General features: G+C 48.5%; 1 protein-coding gene across 2 annotated transcripts in view; it reads right to left on the bottom strand.

The window, feature by feature from the left end:
- Window positions 1–18,354, bottom strand: part of TMEM201 (transmembrane protein 201) — an 84,195-nt gene that overhangs the window by 49,445 nt on the left and 16,396 nt on the right. For both annotated transcript variants that reach the window (XR_010188716.1, XM_063943829.1), the window contains exons 2-6: window positions 16,250–16,370; window positions 15,880–16,074; window positions 13,806–13,982; window positions 13,098–13,447; window positions 12,700–12,903 (exon numbers count right to left, since the gene is read on the bottom strand). Coding sequence is in view for 1 of the 2 variants with exons in the window: in XM_063943829.1 (XP_063799899.1) it covers window positions 12,700–12,903; window positions 13,098–13,447; window positions 13,806–13,982; window positions 15,880–16,074; window positions 16,250–16,370 (1,047 nt within the window). In the remaining variant the exon portion in view is untranslated. The remainder of the gene's footprint in view (window positions 1–12,699; window positions 12,904–13,097; window positions 13,448–13,805; window positions 13,983–15,879; window positions 16,075–16,249; window positions 16,371–18,354) is intronic.

The raw sequence follows: 18,354 nt of genomic DNA, 5'->3' as shown, positions 1-18,354 counted from the left end.
TTTTCCACGCCTGTTTTTCTGAGTCCGAAAGGACTGTACCTGATAAAACGGCGCCTTTTTAGGCTGTGAGGGAACATGGGGTAAAAATGCTGACTTCCCAGCAGTTGCTGTGGAAACTAGGTCCGAGAGACCATCCCCGAATAACTCCTCACCCTTATAAGGCAAAACTTCCATGTGCCTTTTTGAATCTGCATCACCTGTCCACTGCCGAGTCCATAAGCCTCTCCTAGCAGAAATGGACAATGCACTTATTTTAGATGCCAGCCGGCAGATCTCCCTCTGTGCATCTCTCATGTATAAGACGGAGTCTTTTATATGCTCTATGGTTAGCAGAATAGTGTCCCCGTCTAGGGTGTCAATATTTTCTGACAGGGAATCTGACCACGCAGCGGCAGCACTGCACATCCATGCTGACGCAATAGCTGGTCTAAGTATAATGCCTGAGTGTGTATATACAGACTTCAGGATCGCCTCCTGCTTTCTATCAGCAGGTTCCTTGAGGGCGGCCGTATCCGGAGACGGTAGTGCCACCTTTTTAGACAAACGTGTGAGCGCTTTATCCACCCTAGGGGGTGTTTCCCAACGTGACCTATCCTCTGGCGGGAAAGGGAACGCCATTAGTAACTTCTTAGAGATTACCAATCTTTTATCAGGGAAAGCCCACGCTTCTTCACACACTTCATTTAATTCTTCCGATGGGGGAAAAACTACGGGTAGTTTTTTCTCCCCAAACATAATACCCTTTTTAGTGGTACCTGGGTTTATATCAGAAATTTGTAACACCTCTTTCATTGCTTCAATCATGCAACGAATGGCCTTAGTGGACATTAGACTAGACTCATCGTCGTCGACACTGGTATCAGTATCCGTGTCGACATCTGCGTCTGCCATCTGAGGTAGCGGGCGTTTTAGAGCCCCCGATGGCCTTTGAGACGCCTGGACAGGCACGAGCTGAGAAGCCGGCTGTCCCGCATTTGGCATGTCGTCAAATTTTTTGTGTAAGGAGTCGACACGTGCACGCAATTCCTTCCATAATCCCATCCACTCAGGTGTCTGCCCCGCAGGGGGTGACATCCCTTCTATAGGCATCTGCTCCGCCTCCACATCATTATCCTCATCAAACATGTCGACACAGCCGTACCGACACACCGCACACACACAGGGAATGCTCTAACGGAGGACAGGACCCACCAAAGCCCTTTGGGGAGACAGAGTGAGAGTATGCCAGCACACACCAGAGCGCTATATAATGCAGGGACTAACTGAATTATGTCCCCTATAGCTGCTGTTATATATACTGCGCCTAAATTTAGTGCCTCCCCTCTCTTTATTTACCCTTTTCTGTAGTGTAGACTGCAGGGGAGAGCCAGGGAGCTTCCTTCCAGCGGAGCTGTGAGGGAGAAATGGCGCCAGTGTGCTGAAGGAGATAGCTCCGCCCCTTTTTCGCGGACTATTCTCCCGCTTTTTTATGGATTCTGGCAGGGGTAATTATCACATATATAGCCTCTGGGGCTATATATTGTGGTATTTTTGCCAGCCAAGGTGCTCAGGGCGCCCCCCCTAGCGCCCTGCACCCTCAGTGACCGGAGTGTGAAGTGTGTATGAGGAGCAATGGCGCACAGCTGCAGTGCTGTGCGCTACCTTGGTGAAGACTGATGTCTTCTGCCGCCGATTTTCCGGACCTCTTCTTGCTTCTGGCTCTGTAAGGGGGACGGCGGCGCGGCTCCGGGACCGAACACCAAGGCCAGTTCCATGCGGTCGATCCCTCTGGAGCTAATGGTGTCCAGTAGCCTAAGAAGCCCAAGCTAGCTGCAAGCAGGTAGGTTCGCTTCTTCTCCCCTTAGTCCCTCGCTGCAGTGAGCCTGTTGCCAGCAGGTCTCACTGTAAAATAAAAAACCTAATTATATACTTTCTTTTTAGAAGCTCAGGAGAGCCCCTAGTGTGCATCCAACCTCGGCCGGGCACAAAATCTAACTGAGGCTTGGAGGAGGGTCATAGTGGGAGGAGCCAGTGCACACCAGGTGACCTAAAAGCTCTCTTTAGTTGTGCCCAGTCTCCTGCGGAGCCGCTATTCCCCATGGTCCTTTCGGAGTTCCCAGCATCCACTACGGACTACGAGAAATAGATTTACCGGTGAGCGTCCCCACCACTAAAATTGCTTTGGGAAGTCCCATTGTTATCCTGTGGACCCTGCCGGAGAAATATACGTTATGATAAGAACTTACCGTTGATAACGGTATTTCTCCTATGTCCACAGGGATCCCACCCTGACGCACCTGATTTGAGAATCTTTATACTCACTAAACTCTTCCCTCTTGCATGGAAGGGTGTGCATGTGTGTTCTTCTGGCCTGAATAGGGTTCTACATAATGCTCCTGCCTAAATGCTGTGGAATACAACTGATTTGCCTGAGCCAGCGGGCGGGGATATATGGACGAGCCCGTTGCATCCTGGGAGGACTGAAAGCTTGTGATCGTTTGGTGCCAATCCGCTGTAGCTCCATCATATCCCATTGTTATCCTGTGGACATAGGAGAAATACCGTTATATAGTCTATATATTGAATGTATTTGAAAATTTGTATTGTGCAGTTGTCCAATAAAGTATTTTCCAAAAGAAGAATGCATTGGTTGCTACTTTGTGCCTGGCAGATGCCAGCTTCAACAGGTGTCGTCGCCTACGCAAATAGAATTTGGCCAATTGTAATGACAGACGTTGGCTTAAAAGGGCTCAGGGTGAGGCCGTTCACTGTCCGTTCCAAAACGTCTGGTTCCCCAGAAAAATATTCTAGAATTAAGAGTGGTCTTGTTACGAGGACAACCCATACAGATCAGATGAAACTGCAGTGGCCTACATCAACCAGCAGGTGGCTTTAGCCAGTCAGTCACGAAGCTCCTCTATGGTCCTGTAGTGGCAGAGGAGGGTCTGCGCTCACTACATCATAGGTCATATGGCTGTGCCAAATGTCTGTGTGATTACTATGGAAACACCAAATCAGAAATCATTAATACAGTGGATCCCAAAATCGATCCTCAAGGCACCATAACAGTCCAGGTATTACGGATATCCATGCTTAAACACAAGGGGACTTTATTAGTTCCTCAGTCAGTTTGATTGAACCATCCGTGCACAAGCATGGATAGATCCTGAAAACCTGGCCTGTTAGGGTGCCATGGGGACAGAGTTTGGGAAAACCATACAAAAGATGCTGCAATCAAAACCCTACGGTAGAATAGACCGCTACACGAGTCAACGTTTCCTGTAATCAGACTGACGTTAAATTTATCACACCCCTTTTTTTATAGTAATCTTCAATGACGGGATGCACGATTGTGATAATTTTCATGTATCTCTGTAATTGTGGGGACATAAATATATCAGAAACACACACACACACACACACGGCACCATGTCATACTGGTGAAAGACTGGATTCATTTTTGCTACTAAGACATGGATGAAAAGCACAGAATGAAGAAAAAATAAACACATTTAGCAATAGCTGCAAGAGTACACGTGAGATCCCAATGACGGCTGAAGCTGTAACCCCTTGTATGTGAATGAGACATGCGCTGCCCCCTGAGAATAAGCCCCACGAGCCCGGTGTGCGATGTGAAGTGCGTGAATACTGTGCCAGCGGAGTGTGCGCTGGACACTCAGACATATGCGCAATGAAAGTACGGCTACTGGACGCAGTTGGTTTGCTGTAATGGGCTCAATGGCCATTTATTTCAAACATAAAACAGCTGCCAATATAAGCAGGACGTACAGAGCATTCAAAATATAAGAGAGAAGAGGAGACGGGTAACGGTGGGGGACAGTCTGACGGAAGCAGGGGGACGGCAGCCAGAGGGGTACACAGCACACACAGAGCAAAACGGACCCCATCACATTACAGAGTCATGCTGCTGAGCTACCGCCATCACATCTCTATATACCCCCAAGCACTGATTATAGAGAGACAATCATGAAACATTGTGACAAATTAATCTGCATTATTAATGGTTTTGCTTTTTCTAGAATATTATTAAAAATGCTGAAGTGTAAAGTGTCTGAAAGGATCTGCTCGCTGCCATATCCCCGCTAGCATACATTGTGCCGGAGCATTATAAAGGATATTATACTCCACAGGCGTCTTCAGTAACAGAATGTGGGGGCATATCATTTATACACCTCACTTACAGCACATCTATAGAGCTACAGACACTCAGGCTGCACCAATATTCAGCGAGTCCCGATATCGGTTCAGTCTACCTGCATGTCACTGTCTGGGTAAGAGGTAAACCATAGAATGAATTCCTCTAAGAACGCCAAATACAGGATGTAACGTGAATCATGATTGTTTCCCTGTACATATGTACAATGCACCAGTCTTATCACCCGTACACATTACAGTACATGCCGAACGTAATCACAACAATCTGTCCTACAATGTGACAGCGCTCAGGGTCATCTCTAAGACAAGCATCGGTAAACGAGCTACTGGCCTGTGCGGAAATCCTGAAAACATGCACTGTCAAGGGGACAAATGGACTGCTTCGAAAGCCAGCGTACTACGGAAAGCAAAAGGCATTTACTGAATTGTGCCTAGAACAGGGGATTCCCAACGATGCCAAGTGTGGAAGGGAGACATATTTCCCAGTAACGTATTCTCTAGCACACCGCATTCCACAAGGAGTGCGCAGCCCAAAATACACATCTTATCCAGAAATATAATTTATTACAGCTTATAATCATTCATTGTGCATTCACTGTAGATGTTTATAATCGATGGAGTACAATTTCCGTTAGCAGGCATTAGATTGCCCGAGGCACGTGGGCACAGACCGTTCGTTGTACCCCTGCCCGGAGCTCGCTAGCCGCTCAGAGTGTGAGCAGATAGTCAGATGGACTACGCAGGTATCAGTCCTGCGCTCTGGTGATAACGGGCAAGACGACGCAACCTATCAGAAAGTGCAATGTTGCAGGAAATTCAGCCAGGAAAGGAGAACCTGTCGGGCAGGAGAGCTACAGGGAGTATTGGGCTGTGCAATACTCACCACTGTGCAGCTTCCAGCATGTGGTGTAATAGGCAGCCCGAAGCGAGCAGTCACTATACAGTACACATTAGCATCTCCATGCAAGTACATCTGTGACTGTCACCGCCCTTTATGAATGGAGATCATTATTTTAGGGTTAGTGTTACTGTAACTTGGTGTAGATATAAAAGGGGTGTGGTTTGGAAGGTAGACAGTAACTAGGTCGACCACTATTGGTCGACAGTAACTAGGTCAACAGGCCGACATGAATATTTGATTTTTTTGGGTGTCGTTTTCTCCGTACAGTGACCGGGAACTCCAATTAGTGCACAGTGACCCCTCACATGACTCGCCAGGTTACTATTCCCAAACGTAGTCCGCGTGGATCGCTAAGTATGAAAAATAAGAATTTACTTACCGATAATTCTATTTCTCGGAGTCCGTAGTGGATGCTGGGGTTCCTGAAAGGACCATGGGGAATAGCGGCTCCGCAGGAGACAGGGCACAAAAGTAAAGCTTTTACAGGTCAGGTGGTGTGTACTGGCTCCTCCCCCTATGACCCTCCTCCAGACTCCAGTTAGGTACTGTGCCCGGACGAGCGTACACAATAAGGGAGGATTTTGAATCCCGGGTAAGACTCATACCAGCCACACCAATCACACCGTACAACTTGTGATCTAAACCCAGTTAACAGTATGATAACAGAGGAGCCTCTGAAAGATGGCTTCCTAAACAATAACCCGAATTAGTTAACAATAACTATGTACAAGTATTGCAGATAATCCGCACTTGGGATGGGCGCCCAGCATCCACTACGGACTCCGAGAAATAGAATTATCGGTAAGTAAATTCTTATTTTCTCTATCGTCCTAAGTGGATGCTGGGGTTCCTGAAAGGACCATGGGGATTATACCAAAGCTCCCAAACGGGCGGGAGAGTGCGGATGACTCTGCAGCACCGAATGAGAGAACTCCAGGTCCTCCTTTGCCAGGGTATCAAATTTGTAAAATTTTACAAACGTGTTCTCCCCTGACCACGTAGCTGCTCGGCAGAGTTGTAATGCCGAGACCCCTCGGGCAGCCGCCCAAGATGAGCCCACCTTCCTTGCGGAATGGGCCTTAACAGATTTAGGCTGTGGCAGGCCTGCCACAGAATGTACAAGTTGAATTTTGTTACAAATCCAACGAGCAATCGACTGCTTAGAAGCAGGTGCACCCAACTTGTTGGGTGCATACAGTATAAACAGCGAGTCAGATTTTCTGACTCCAGCCGTCCTTTAAATGTATATTTTTAAGGCTCTGACAACGTCCAACAACTTGGAGTCCTTCAAGTCGTCTGAAGCCGCAGGCACTACAATAGGCTGGTTCAGGTGAAACGCTGATACCACCTTAGGGAGAAAATGCGGACGCGTCTGCAGCTCTGCCCTATGTCGAATGGAAAATTAAATAAGGGCTTTTATAAAACAAAGCCGCCAGTTCAGATACTCTCCCGGCCGAAGCCAGGGCCAGTAACATAGTCACTTTCCATGTGAGATATTTCAAATCCACATTCTTTAGTGGTTCAAACCAATTGGATTTGAGGAAATCTAAAACTACATTTAGATCCCACGGTGCCACCTTAGGCACCACAGGAGGCTGTATATGCAGTACTCCTTTGATAAAAATCTGGACCTCAGGGACTGAGGCCAATTCTTTTTGGAAGAATATTGATAGGGCCGAAATTTGAACCTTAATAGATCCCAATTTGAGACCCATAGACAATCCTGATTGCAGGAAATGTAGGAAAATGACCCAGTTGAAATTCCTCCATCGGAGCACTCCGCTGCTCGCACCACGCAACATATTTTCGCCAAATACGGCGATAATGCTTCGCGGTGACTTCCTTCCTTGCCTTTATCAAGGTAGGAATGACTTCTTCTGGAATGCCTTTTCCTTTTAGGATCTGGCATTCAAACGCCATGCCGTCAAACGCAGCCGCGGTAAGTCTTGAAAAAGACAAGGACCCTGCTGAAGCAGGTCCCTTCTCAGAAGTAGAGGCCACGGATCGTCCGTGACCATCTCTTGAAGTTCCGGGTACCAAGTCCTTCTTGGCCAATCCGGATCCACTAGTCTTACTCCTCTTTGCCGTATAATCCTCAATACCTTTGGTATGAGAGGCAGAGGAGGAAACACATATACCGACTGGTACACCCAAGGTGTTACCAGCGCGTCCACAGCTATTGCCTGCGGATCTCTTGACCTGGCGCAATACCTGTCCAGTGTTTTGTTGAGGAGAGACGCCATCATGTCCACCATTGGTTTTACCCAACGGTTTAATAGCATGTGGAAAACTTCTGGATGAAGTCCCCACTCTCCCGGGTGAAGGTCGTGTCTGCTGAGGAAGTCTGCTTCCCAGTTGTCCACGCCCGGGATGAATACTGCTGACAGTGCTATCACGTGATTCTCCGCCCAGCGAAGGATCCTGGCAGCTTCTGCCATTGCCCTCCTGCTTCTTGTGCCGCCCTGTCTGTTTACATGGGCGACTGCCGTGATGTTGTCAGACTGGATCAACACCGGTCTTCCTTGAAGCAGAGGTTCCGCCTGGCTTAGAGCATTGTAGATTGCTCTTAGTTCCAGAATGCTTATGTGAAGAGACTTTTTCAGGCTCGACCACACTCCCTGGAAATTTCTTCCCTGTGTGACTGCTCCCCAGCCTCTCAGGCTGGCATCCGTGGTCACCAGGATCCAATCCTGCATGCCGAATCTGCGGCCCTCCAATAGATGAGCCTCCTGCAACCACCACAGAAGGGATACCCTTGTCCTCGGCGACAGGGTTATCCGCAGGTGCGTCTGAAGATGCGACCCTGACCATTTGTCCAACAGATCCCATTGCATGGAATCTGCCGAAAGGGATTGCTTCGTAAGAAGCTACCATTTTTTCCCAGGACTCTTGTGCATTGATGTACAGACACCTTTCCTGGTTTTAGGAGGTTCCTGACCAGGTCAGATAACTCCTTGGCTTTTTCTTCGGGAAGAAAAACCTGTTTCTGAACTGTGTCCAGAATCATCCCCAGGAACAGCAGACGAGTTGTCGGCATTAATTGGGATTTTGGAATATTCAGAATCCATCCGTGCTGCTTTAGCACCTCTTGAGATAGTGCTAAACCCATCTCTAGCTGTTCTCTGGACCTTGCCCTTATTAGGAGATCGTCCAAGTATGGGATAATTAATACGCCTTTTCTTCGAAGAAGAAATATTATCTCGGCCATTACCTTTGTAAAGACCCGAGGTGCCGTGGGCAAACCAAACGGCAGCGTCTGAAACTGATAGTGACAGTTTTGTACAACGAACCTGAGGTACCCCTGGTGTGAGGGGTAATTGGAACGTGGAGATACGTATCCTTGATGTCCAAGGATACCATAAAGTCCCCTTCTTCCAGGTTCGCTATCACTGCTCTGAGTGACTCCATCTTGAACTTGAACTTCTTTATGTACAGGTTCAAGGACTTCAGATTTAGAATAGGCCTTACCGAGCCATCCGGCTTCGGTACCACAAAAAGAGTGGAATAATACCCCTTCCCTTGTTGTAGAAGAGGTACCTTGACTATCACCTGCTGAGAATACAGCTTGTGAATGGCTTCCAAAACCGTCTCCCTTTCTGAGGGGGACGTTGGTAAAGCAGACTTCAGGAAACGGCGAGGTGGCTCTGTCTCTAATTTCAACCTGTACCCCTGAGATATTATCTGCAGGATCCAGGGATTTACCTGCGAGTGAGCCCACTGCGCGCTGTAATTCTTGAGACGACCGCCTACCGCCCCCGAGTCCGCTTGCGAAGCCCCAGCGTCATGCTGAGGCTTTTGTAGAAGCCGGGGAGGGCTTCTGTTCCTGGGAAGGAGCTGCCTGTTGCTGTCTCTTCCCTCGTCCTCTGCCTCGTGGCAGATATGAATAGCCCTTTGCTCTCTTATTTTTAAAGGAACGAAAGGGCTGCGGTTGAAAGGTCGGTGCCTTTTTCTGTTGGGGAGTGACTTGAGGTAGAAAGGTGGATTTCCCGGCCGTAGCCGTGGCCACCAAATCCGATAGACCGACCCCAAATAACTCCTCTACGCATCGCCTGTCCACTGTCGTATCCATAAAGCTCTTCTGGCCGAAATGGACATAGCACTTACCCGTGATGCCAGTGTGCAGATATCTCTCTGTGCATCACGCATATAAAGAAATGCATCCTTTATTTGTTCTAACGACAGTAAAATATTGTCCCTGTCCAGGGTATCAATATTTTCGATCAGGGACTCTGACCAAACTACCCCAGCACTGCACATCCAGGCAGTCGCAATAGCTGGTCGTAGTATAACACTTGCATGTGTGTATATACCTTTTTGGATATTTTCCATCCTCCTATCTGATGGATCTTTAAGTGCGGCCGTCTCAGGAGAGGGTAACGCCACTTGTTTTGATAAGCGTGTTAGCGCTTTGTCCACCCTAGGAGGTGTTTCCCAGCGGTCCCTAACCTCTGGCGGGAAAGGGTATAAAGCCAATAACTTCTTTGAAATTAGCAGTTTTTTATCGGGGCACCCCACGCTTCATCACACACGTCATTTAATTCTTCTGATTCGGTAAAAACTACTGTTAGTTTTTTCACACCCCACATAATACCCTGTTTAGTGGTACCTGTAGTATCAGCTAAATGTAACATCTCCTTTATTGCCAAAATCATATAACGTGTGGCCCTACTGGAAAATACGGTTGATTCGTCACCTTCACCACCGGAATCAGTGCCTGTGTCTGGGTCTGTGTCGACCGACTGAGGCAAGGGGCGTTTTACAGCCCCTAACGGTGTTTGAGGCGCCTGGACAGGCACTAATTGAGTGTCCGGCCGCCTCATGTCGGCAACCGACTGCTTAAGCGAGTTGACGCTATCCCGTAATTCCACAAATAAAGGCATCCATTCTGGTGTCGACCCCCTAGGAGGTGACATCCTCATATTTGGCAATTGCTCCGCCTCCACACCAATAACGTCCTCATACATGTCGACACACACGTACCGACACACAGCAGACACACAGGGAATGCTCTATACGAAGACAGGACCCACTAGCCCTTTGGGGAGACAGAGGGAGAGTCTGCCAGCACACACCAAAAAGCGCTATATATGACAGGGATAGCCTTATGATTAAGTGCTCCCTTATAGCTGCTTTTATATTAATATATTGCCATTTATTTTGCCCCCCCTCTCTGTTATACCCTGTTTCTGTAGTGCAGTGCAGGGGAGAGACCTGGGAGCCTTCCTGACCAGCGGAGCTGTGACAGAAAATGGCGCAGTGTGCTGAGGAGATAGGCCCCGCCCCTTTTTCGGCGGGCTCGTCTCCCGCTATTTAGTACATTTAGGCAGGGGTAAATATCTCCATATAGCCTCTGGGGGCTATATGTGAGGTATTTTTAGCCTTTATATAGGTTACATTTGCCTCCCAGGGCGCCCCCCTCCCAGCGCCCTGCACCCTCAGTGACTGCCGTGTGAAGTGTGCTGAGAGGAAAATGGCGCACAGCTGCAGTGCTGTGCGCTACCTTTAGAAGACTGCAGGAGTCTTCAGCCGCCGATTCTGGACCTCTTCTTGCTTCAGCATCTGTGAGGGGGCCGGCGGCGTGGCTCCGGTGACCATCCAGGCTGTACCTGTGATCGTCCCTCTGGAGCTTCATGTCCAGTAGCCAAGAAGCCAATCCATCCTGCACGCAGGTGAGTTCACTTCTTCTCCCCTCTGTCCCTCGTTGCAGTGATCCTGTTGCCAGCAGGAATCACTGTAAAATAAAAAACCTAGCTAAACTCTCTAAGCAGCTCTTTATGAGAGCCACCTAGAATTGCACCCTTCTCGGCCGGGCACAAAAATCTAACTGGAGTCTGGAGGAGGGTCATAGGGGGAGGAGCCAGTACACACCACCTGACCTGTAAAAGCTTTACTTTTGTGCCCTGTCTCCTGCGGAGCCGCTATTCCCCATGGTCCTTTCAGGAACCCCAGCATCCACTTAGGACGATAGAGAAAAGTTAAAAAAATAATAATAACCTTCTGTCGACCTTTTGACCTGTCGACCAAGAAACCCTATCGACCAATAGTGATCGACACAGTTACTGTCAACCTAGAGACCGGATCCCATATAAAGAGCCAATCACTGCCCTTGCAGGCTGCCCTGCAGTATAGTAAGATAGGATAAAGAAATACACAATAGAACAACCTCACGCTCCCTATATTTATACGTGTCCTGTACACCGTGATTACGTAGAATGATTATAAATAATTAAGTGAATAATAAATAACACCACTACATCTATGATAAAAACACATTAGAAAAGGTGTAATACTTACCTTACAATTAATTTGTGCTCACACTATAAAAAGACTGGATTTATTTTTAAACACACAATAATATAATAGTAAAAAAAAAAAAAAAACGTCAAACTCGCAAGAGGATCCTCTCTCTGCCGACCAAAGCATCAGAAGAGGTTTGCCTACTGATCTCAATGGAGTACAGAAAGCTCTTACAGCCAGTAGCTCCTGTGGAACTGTAAGTCCCAGCATGCCCACCCAACAAGCGGGCTATCACATAACATTCCTCAAGAGGTTGTCTACCTCTGGAAAATGCAAACAAGGGGGTCTCGCTACCTGTGAAAGCCTCCCCCGCCTGCCCACCAGTCATACAAGTAGTGTAGGAAGCACCCGTTACAGCGAGCGTCTGGTTTTTGGAGGTGGTTGTGGGGGGAAATGGAGCTTATAATCTGAACTTTATATTTTTTGTAATAAAAAGGCGACTGCTATTCTATTATGGTGGATAGGGGAGGTTATAATACAGGGAGCTATGCTTTAACTTACAGCACTTCATTATATGGGAGGAACCTGCTGGTATGTCAAACATCATAAATAGCCATCGCATCAATAGGAAAAGATAAAAGGCTGGATTATAAAACGTGAGAAAAGAGGAACAGCCACAAACCTCTTCAACCTTACAATAAAGTGATTTAAAAACAACAGCATTCCCAACGCTTAATAAAAACTCGCCGTCACTTCTGTGCGCAACAAAATCGCTAATTAAAACAAAAGCCCCACAAGCCACAATGTATCCTACAACAGCCACAGAATACGGCATGACAGCGCAGAGTGGCTTCTACGGGGGACGCAGGACCCCTCTGCACGGCATAAGCTGGCGGCTCTATGTAGTAGGGGAGATTTTATCACTACAACCAAAGACAACGGTGAAAATTCCATTTCAATAACGTCAGATCTAAGCGATACAAAGGAGGAAATAATAGCGGCTTTCATCGTGTTACAAGTAAAAGGGATTCCCTACAATACTGAAGGCTCTGTTACCATTAGAACACTGAGAGGGAGTTACTTCTAGTCCTATATCAAGCTCCTCCAGCCATCTGGGAGTACCAATATTCCTTGAAATGAGACCTCCTTAGTTAGTGTTAATGGCTGCTACGTATCGGCTGTCATGGCGTCATGCGGCCAACAGGAACAGCCCTGGAAGTGCTAATGGAGGAATGACCCCAAGAATCATTGTACTGGCAGATGGCGCAGTGTGCGGGTTCCGCCAGCGACCCAATAATACAGAGATGATGGGTGAACACGGATGGGCAGGAAATGAGATATATGCACAATGAACAGCTGAGATAGGGAAGCGTATTCAATCCGGTCCCAGGGTTCACTGCTCTGACCTTCGTGGCCGAGGTCTCCGCTGACCCGTTGATTTCCGTGTAGCCACCGCAGAGGTCAGGCCAACCAAGCAACACAAGGAGGTGGTACCAAGCTTGGCGGTGTCCATCCAGGTGGGCGACTCTTTCAGGAAGTAGGTCTCAGACAGATAAAGGCCCATCACCAGGATCCATAAGAAAGACGAAAACGCATCAACACGACGCATCCTAAAAATAGAAAATGATAAAGTTATAAAAAACGTACAACACACAGGAGTTCTAACAGAATAACAATACTTAGTAGATAACTACGTGGCTTTTCCTGCACCAATACGTGACTGGGCCAACATACAGAAGGAGCAGTAGGGAACATCACCACAAGCCTAGCTTTCATGTAAACTACAATACAGACAGGAACTGACCTAATCCGACCGGCTAAGAGCATGGCAAAGACACAAGCCAAGAGTCCAAAGGACGCCAAGGCCATCTGGTGGTCCCATCCAAGGCGCCAAGCTTCGTTCAAGCTTTCCAGCGTGTGCTCTGGCAGAACATCTAGGACCTTCTCAACGAGGGAGGACTGTGTAGGGGCATCAGGCTGGGACAGGTTCCTGGGTTGCGCTTCAGAACTTGGAGAGGCTTTTATGGAAGGAGAGAAGAGGTTGGAAGAACCCAACCAGACCATTGAGACAAGGAACACACAGCAGAGGAACGCGAGGCAGCGCAGGACAATGACGGTGACAGGAGCTCGAGTGCATGTGGAACTTGCAAAACTCTAAAAAGACACAGAAGAAGCCATTACAAACATATAGATGTGTGACCACCAACACTGATAACAAGAACAGTCAGCACATAAAAAACAAACAGTAGTGTCCTAAATTGCCACAAAATACAGTCGGACATTTTTGTTCTTAAATAAATTGTCACTTCATGCGATTGAAGGTTCTATGGTCCACTAAATCTACCCAGCATGCTCTGCTCCATGCTATAAGCAGATAACTGCGTTACCTATCAGAAGTCTGTGTTACTTGCAGTCCTCTAGGTAACAGATGCATGGTGCAGATTAGCAGCCAGTCAGTGGCGTTTAGCCAGCAGTACCACCGCAGTCGTACAATACAAGCTAGTGTACCCACCTGTACGTAGCCTTTGTCCATCTCTCGCCGCTTGAGCTGATGGTTTAGCAGAATGGCCCTCAGCTGTCTGTTCTGGTGCTTGATATAACACTCTACTGCCGTCTGACACGGGCGGCACATCTTGTACATCTGCTCCAGGTGGTGTTTATACACCTCGATCTCCTCGTCGTACCGATCCTAGAAAATTACAAGCGACCATGAGCGATACGAAACCATTTCTGATATACTAAAACGACAGGCTACATTGCACCAAAAATACACAAAAACATGACCGTCAATATCTAAAGCAAAGAAACAACTAAAAATAAAGGCGTTTCATTTTCAAAGAGGGGGGGGGGGGAAAGCGTTCATTCACCATTAGTAGGTAATTTGTGGCATTCCAAGAAACCAGGGTTTGCTGGGACTTGTAGTGCCCAACCATTGGTTTGCAGAGTCTGCCTTAGGCATATAGGGCAGTCAGAAACTGTAAAGAACAAACGTTTGCACGTGGGAAGTGAAAACCAATGTAGTGATTGCATTCCACATCTTCTCTGTATTGCCCAGTGATGCACGGTGAGGCAGGTGAGGCAGAACCTTTCCGGTCATACTTGCGTTTAAACCACAATTTTGTCTGAATAAAGTATATGAAAAATACTGATAATTTGTTTGAAATATCTTCTTTGCATTTTTCTAATAATTTTTATAGCCCAAACTCTGGAGTAAAAAGTCTATGGCAGGTGCGCTAATCTTTTCAGCACATCTCTGATCAAACCTCACCAAATTTCCAGGAGTTTATACTGCTGCACCTGTGTATAATGCCCAGATGTACCCTTCGGCTCATGTACTGCATGGAATCCTGGCTCTGGGGTTAGCCAGTGCCTCCTGAGCCATTTAGCTCACCGCACGTCCCTGGTATTGCGGTTATACACCGCAGATGCTGCGTGGCAGGTAAGTGGTCATGTATTAGCAGGAAGGTTAGACACTCTATGCAGAAGTGCAGACAGGGAGCTGGGATAACACAGGGCCGTGTCCTTGTAGCCAGGTTCTATTCAGGAGACTTGTTAAATAAAACTTTAAAAAAAAAAACTATGCCTGGGGTCTATTTATAACCCACTTTCCACTACGACCACCGAGGAGGCGGTTTCATGGCGCGTGTGCACAGACACACTGGAAAACACAACAGTGAGATAGGACATCTGGGGGCAAGTGGATCCCCAGCATAAGCCAACACTCACAGTCTCCCACGTTCTGTCTGATACATAGACTGGAGAGGAGCGTGAAGGCGGAGGGGAGGCGCCGGCAGAGAACTGCTGCGCTGCTTGCACAGGTCTCCTTGCGTTTTAAAGCTAATTGTTATTTCTTCTACTGAAGTATTTTTAACCTTTTTTCCCCCCCTCAGTAAAACCAGCCACATTAACATTGTGTGCAGCATCTGCGTGTCTCCTCTGAATTATATACCACTATTTCATGGCCTGGAAACCCCCAGAGGAAAGGAGAAGGTTTCGCAGCTTTACATTCCTCTGCTGCTGCTGTAACGCGGGTGTAGTATGGTATGCCGGCAGTCGGGCTCCCGGCGACCAGCATACAGGCGCAGGGAGCCCGACCGCCGGCATACCGACAGTGTGGCGAGAGCAAATGAGTCCCTTGCGGGCTCGCTGCGCTCGCCACGCTGCGTGGACGGCGGCGCGCTATTTTATTCTCCCTCCAGGGGGGTCGTGGACCCCCACGAGGGAGAATAAGTGTCGGTATGCCGGCTGTCGGGATTCCGGCGCCGGTATACTGTGCGCCGGGATCCCGACAGCCGGCATACTGAAGACCACCCCTGTAACGCATACCAAGAGATGTCCTGGATTACTCATGTCTGCAGGTTCATGCTGCAGATGCCGGATTCCTGGCTAGTACACCCTGCATACTGAGGGGGATCACACAGAGCCGAGGCACGTCCTGCACAAAGTCACACAAGTGCGGGCGATCAGCAAACCCCCCCCCCCCCCCACCCCAATCCAGGGCAGGCGGGGATTACAGCCGGACCCTCCGCCCCTTATCCTAGAGGCTTCCCTGCCCCAATAAGCCCCTGGTACACCTCTGTACTCACCTCGTCCCTGGGTAAGAAAGACGCTAGCTGCTTGATCTTGGTGGTCTGGTTATTGTTGCACTTCTTACAGAGCAGCAGCTGGCAGTTCACCCACTGCTGGGGTCTGGCCGCCTCGGCGATCATACTGCTTCCGGACACCATGTGGTTGAGGTGCTCACTGTGCTGTGCCGGGATCGGCTTGTTGTAGTCACCATTCTATAGGTAAGCAGAGAAACATTACTCAAAAATCAGTTCAACCATGCAGGCTTGGACCGCAAAACTGTGATATGCTGGGATGTGTAGTTCCACAGTAGCCGCACATTCCCTACCCATGATCCATCGTATGAAATACACGGAGTACCGATAATACCCCCCTCTTGCGCTCACTTACCTCCTGAAAGCCGTTGTACTGTTCACAGTAGGGGCAGTCCCAGCAGTTGCGATTTCCATAGGGCACCACCGTGTTCTGGTCACAGAACCAGCAGTTTACTTTCACATGCACTGGGGGTTTCCTGCAGAACGGGACACAAGCGTCAGACAGAGCACGTATAAAATACACCGTGCGGCGTACAAGAACACAACGCCAGTCACAGCCACGAACGCCGCACTTCCAGGCCTAGTGATCCGGGGTAGAAAGGAGCTGCGTAGGAAGTAGAACGCTCATATACTGAATATGCATATAATAGCAGCACCTATGCATGGTGATAAAATGTATATTATAAGCTATAAAACTAACCAGGAGTACGGACAGCACAGATCCCCCACTCCAGAAGGAGTATTATAGACTAAAGCTCTGTGAATTTGCAGCCGTGCGATATAATGAGAAGATCACATAAAACATGACAGCACAGATGACCTGCTCGGGCCTGTCTATATGCCCAGCGTAACAAGTTCCTCTACTTCCAGATACTCCTCTTATATGGAAGAGACTGGCGGGGTAATAACGTAATAAGCTCTAACGACAGCAGAGAAAGTCAACAGATTATGAATACCGTTTTTACAGCAAAATGCCGGGTCGCACCAGGGATTTTGTACACGGCCGAGACCCCTTTCGGGCAACAAGTCATGTGTGCGGTGCCGGCTCTTCCTATGCAGTAAACGGGTCCCATCAACTCAGCCTACACTACACCGCGACACGGGTCTTTCCCAGAACCAACTCTGCAAAGCTAGACTGTTAGAATTCCCGAATCAGTGGACCCGGGTGGAGTTGTTTCCGCTGGCAGAAATCCCGGGTTCAGGTGCAATAAACCGGGACTTTAATGTTAGTGGAAAAGGGGTATTACAAAGGGATGCGGTTAAGATGGCAGCTGTCTGGATCCTGGCAGTCGGACTGCCGACGGCGGAATCCCAACACCCGTCAGAAGGCAGATGCCAGAATCCCGATAGATACAGGAGACGGACGCCAGCACCCCAACCGTAAGTATAGCGGGCAGGTTAGGGTTAGGACGGGACAAGTTTAGGAGCCACCCTGGGGGAGGGGGGGGGGGGTGTTAGGCTGCGCTGCGGGGACGGGGGTAGGTTTAGTCACCACTGGGGGGGGGAGGGTTACGGTTAGGCACCAACGGCGGGAGGTTAGGGTTAGGCTGCAGAAAGGGGGGAACATACTTCCTGTCGGTATTCTGACTGCCATCATATCGTACTGAACCCATTACAAACATTTAAAAGCAAAAATAAGATTTTACTTACCGATAAATCTATTTCTCGTAGTCCGTAGTGGATGCTGGGACTCCGTAAGGACCATGGGGAATAGCGGCTCCGCAGGAGACAGGGCACAAAATAAAAGCTTTAGGATCAGGTGGTGTGCACTGGCTCCTCCCCCTATGACCCTCCTCCAAGCCTCAGTTAGGATACTGTGCCCGGACGAGCGTACACAATAAGGAAGGATTTTGAATCCCGGGTAAGACTCATACCAGCCACACCAATCACACTGTACAACCTGTGATCTGAACCCAGTTAACAGCATGATAACAGCGGAGCCTCTGAAAAGATGGCTCACAACAATAATAACCCGATTTTTTGTAACAATAACTATATACAAGTATTGCAGACAATCCGCACTTGGGATGGGCGCCCAGCATCCACTACGGACTACGAGAAATAGATTTATCGGTAAGTAAAATCTTATTTTCTCTGACGTCCTAGTGGATGCTGGGACTCCGTAAGGACCATGGGGATTATACCAAAGCTCCCAAACGGGCGGGAGAGTGCGGATGACTCTGCAGCACCGAATGAGAGAACTCCAGGTCCTCCTCAGCCAGGGTATCAAATTTGTAGAATTTAGCAAACGTGTTTGCCCCTGACCAAGTAGCTGCTCGGCAAAGTTGTAAAGCCGAGACCCCTCGGGCAGCCGCCCAAGATGAGCCCACTTTCCTTGTGGAATGGGCTTTTACAGATTTTGGCTGTGGCAATCCTGCCACAGAATGTGCAAGCTGAATTGTACTACAAATCCAACGAGCAATCGTCTGCTTAGAAGCAGGAGCACCCAGCTTGTTGGGT

Source organism: Pseudophryne corroboree, chromosome 10 (assembly GCF_028390025.1).
Source record: "Pseudophryne corroboree isolate aPseCor3 chromosome 10, aPseCor3.hap2, whole genome shotgun sequence".
NCBI classification, from domain to species: domain Eukaryota; kingdom Metazoa; phylum Chordata; class Amphibia; order Anura; family Myobatrachidae; genus Pseudophryne; species Pseudophryne corroboree.
The sequence above is the reverse complement of the archived record's forward strand: the minus strand, read 5'-3'. Positions and strand labels throughout refer to the sequence as shown.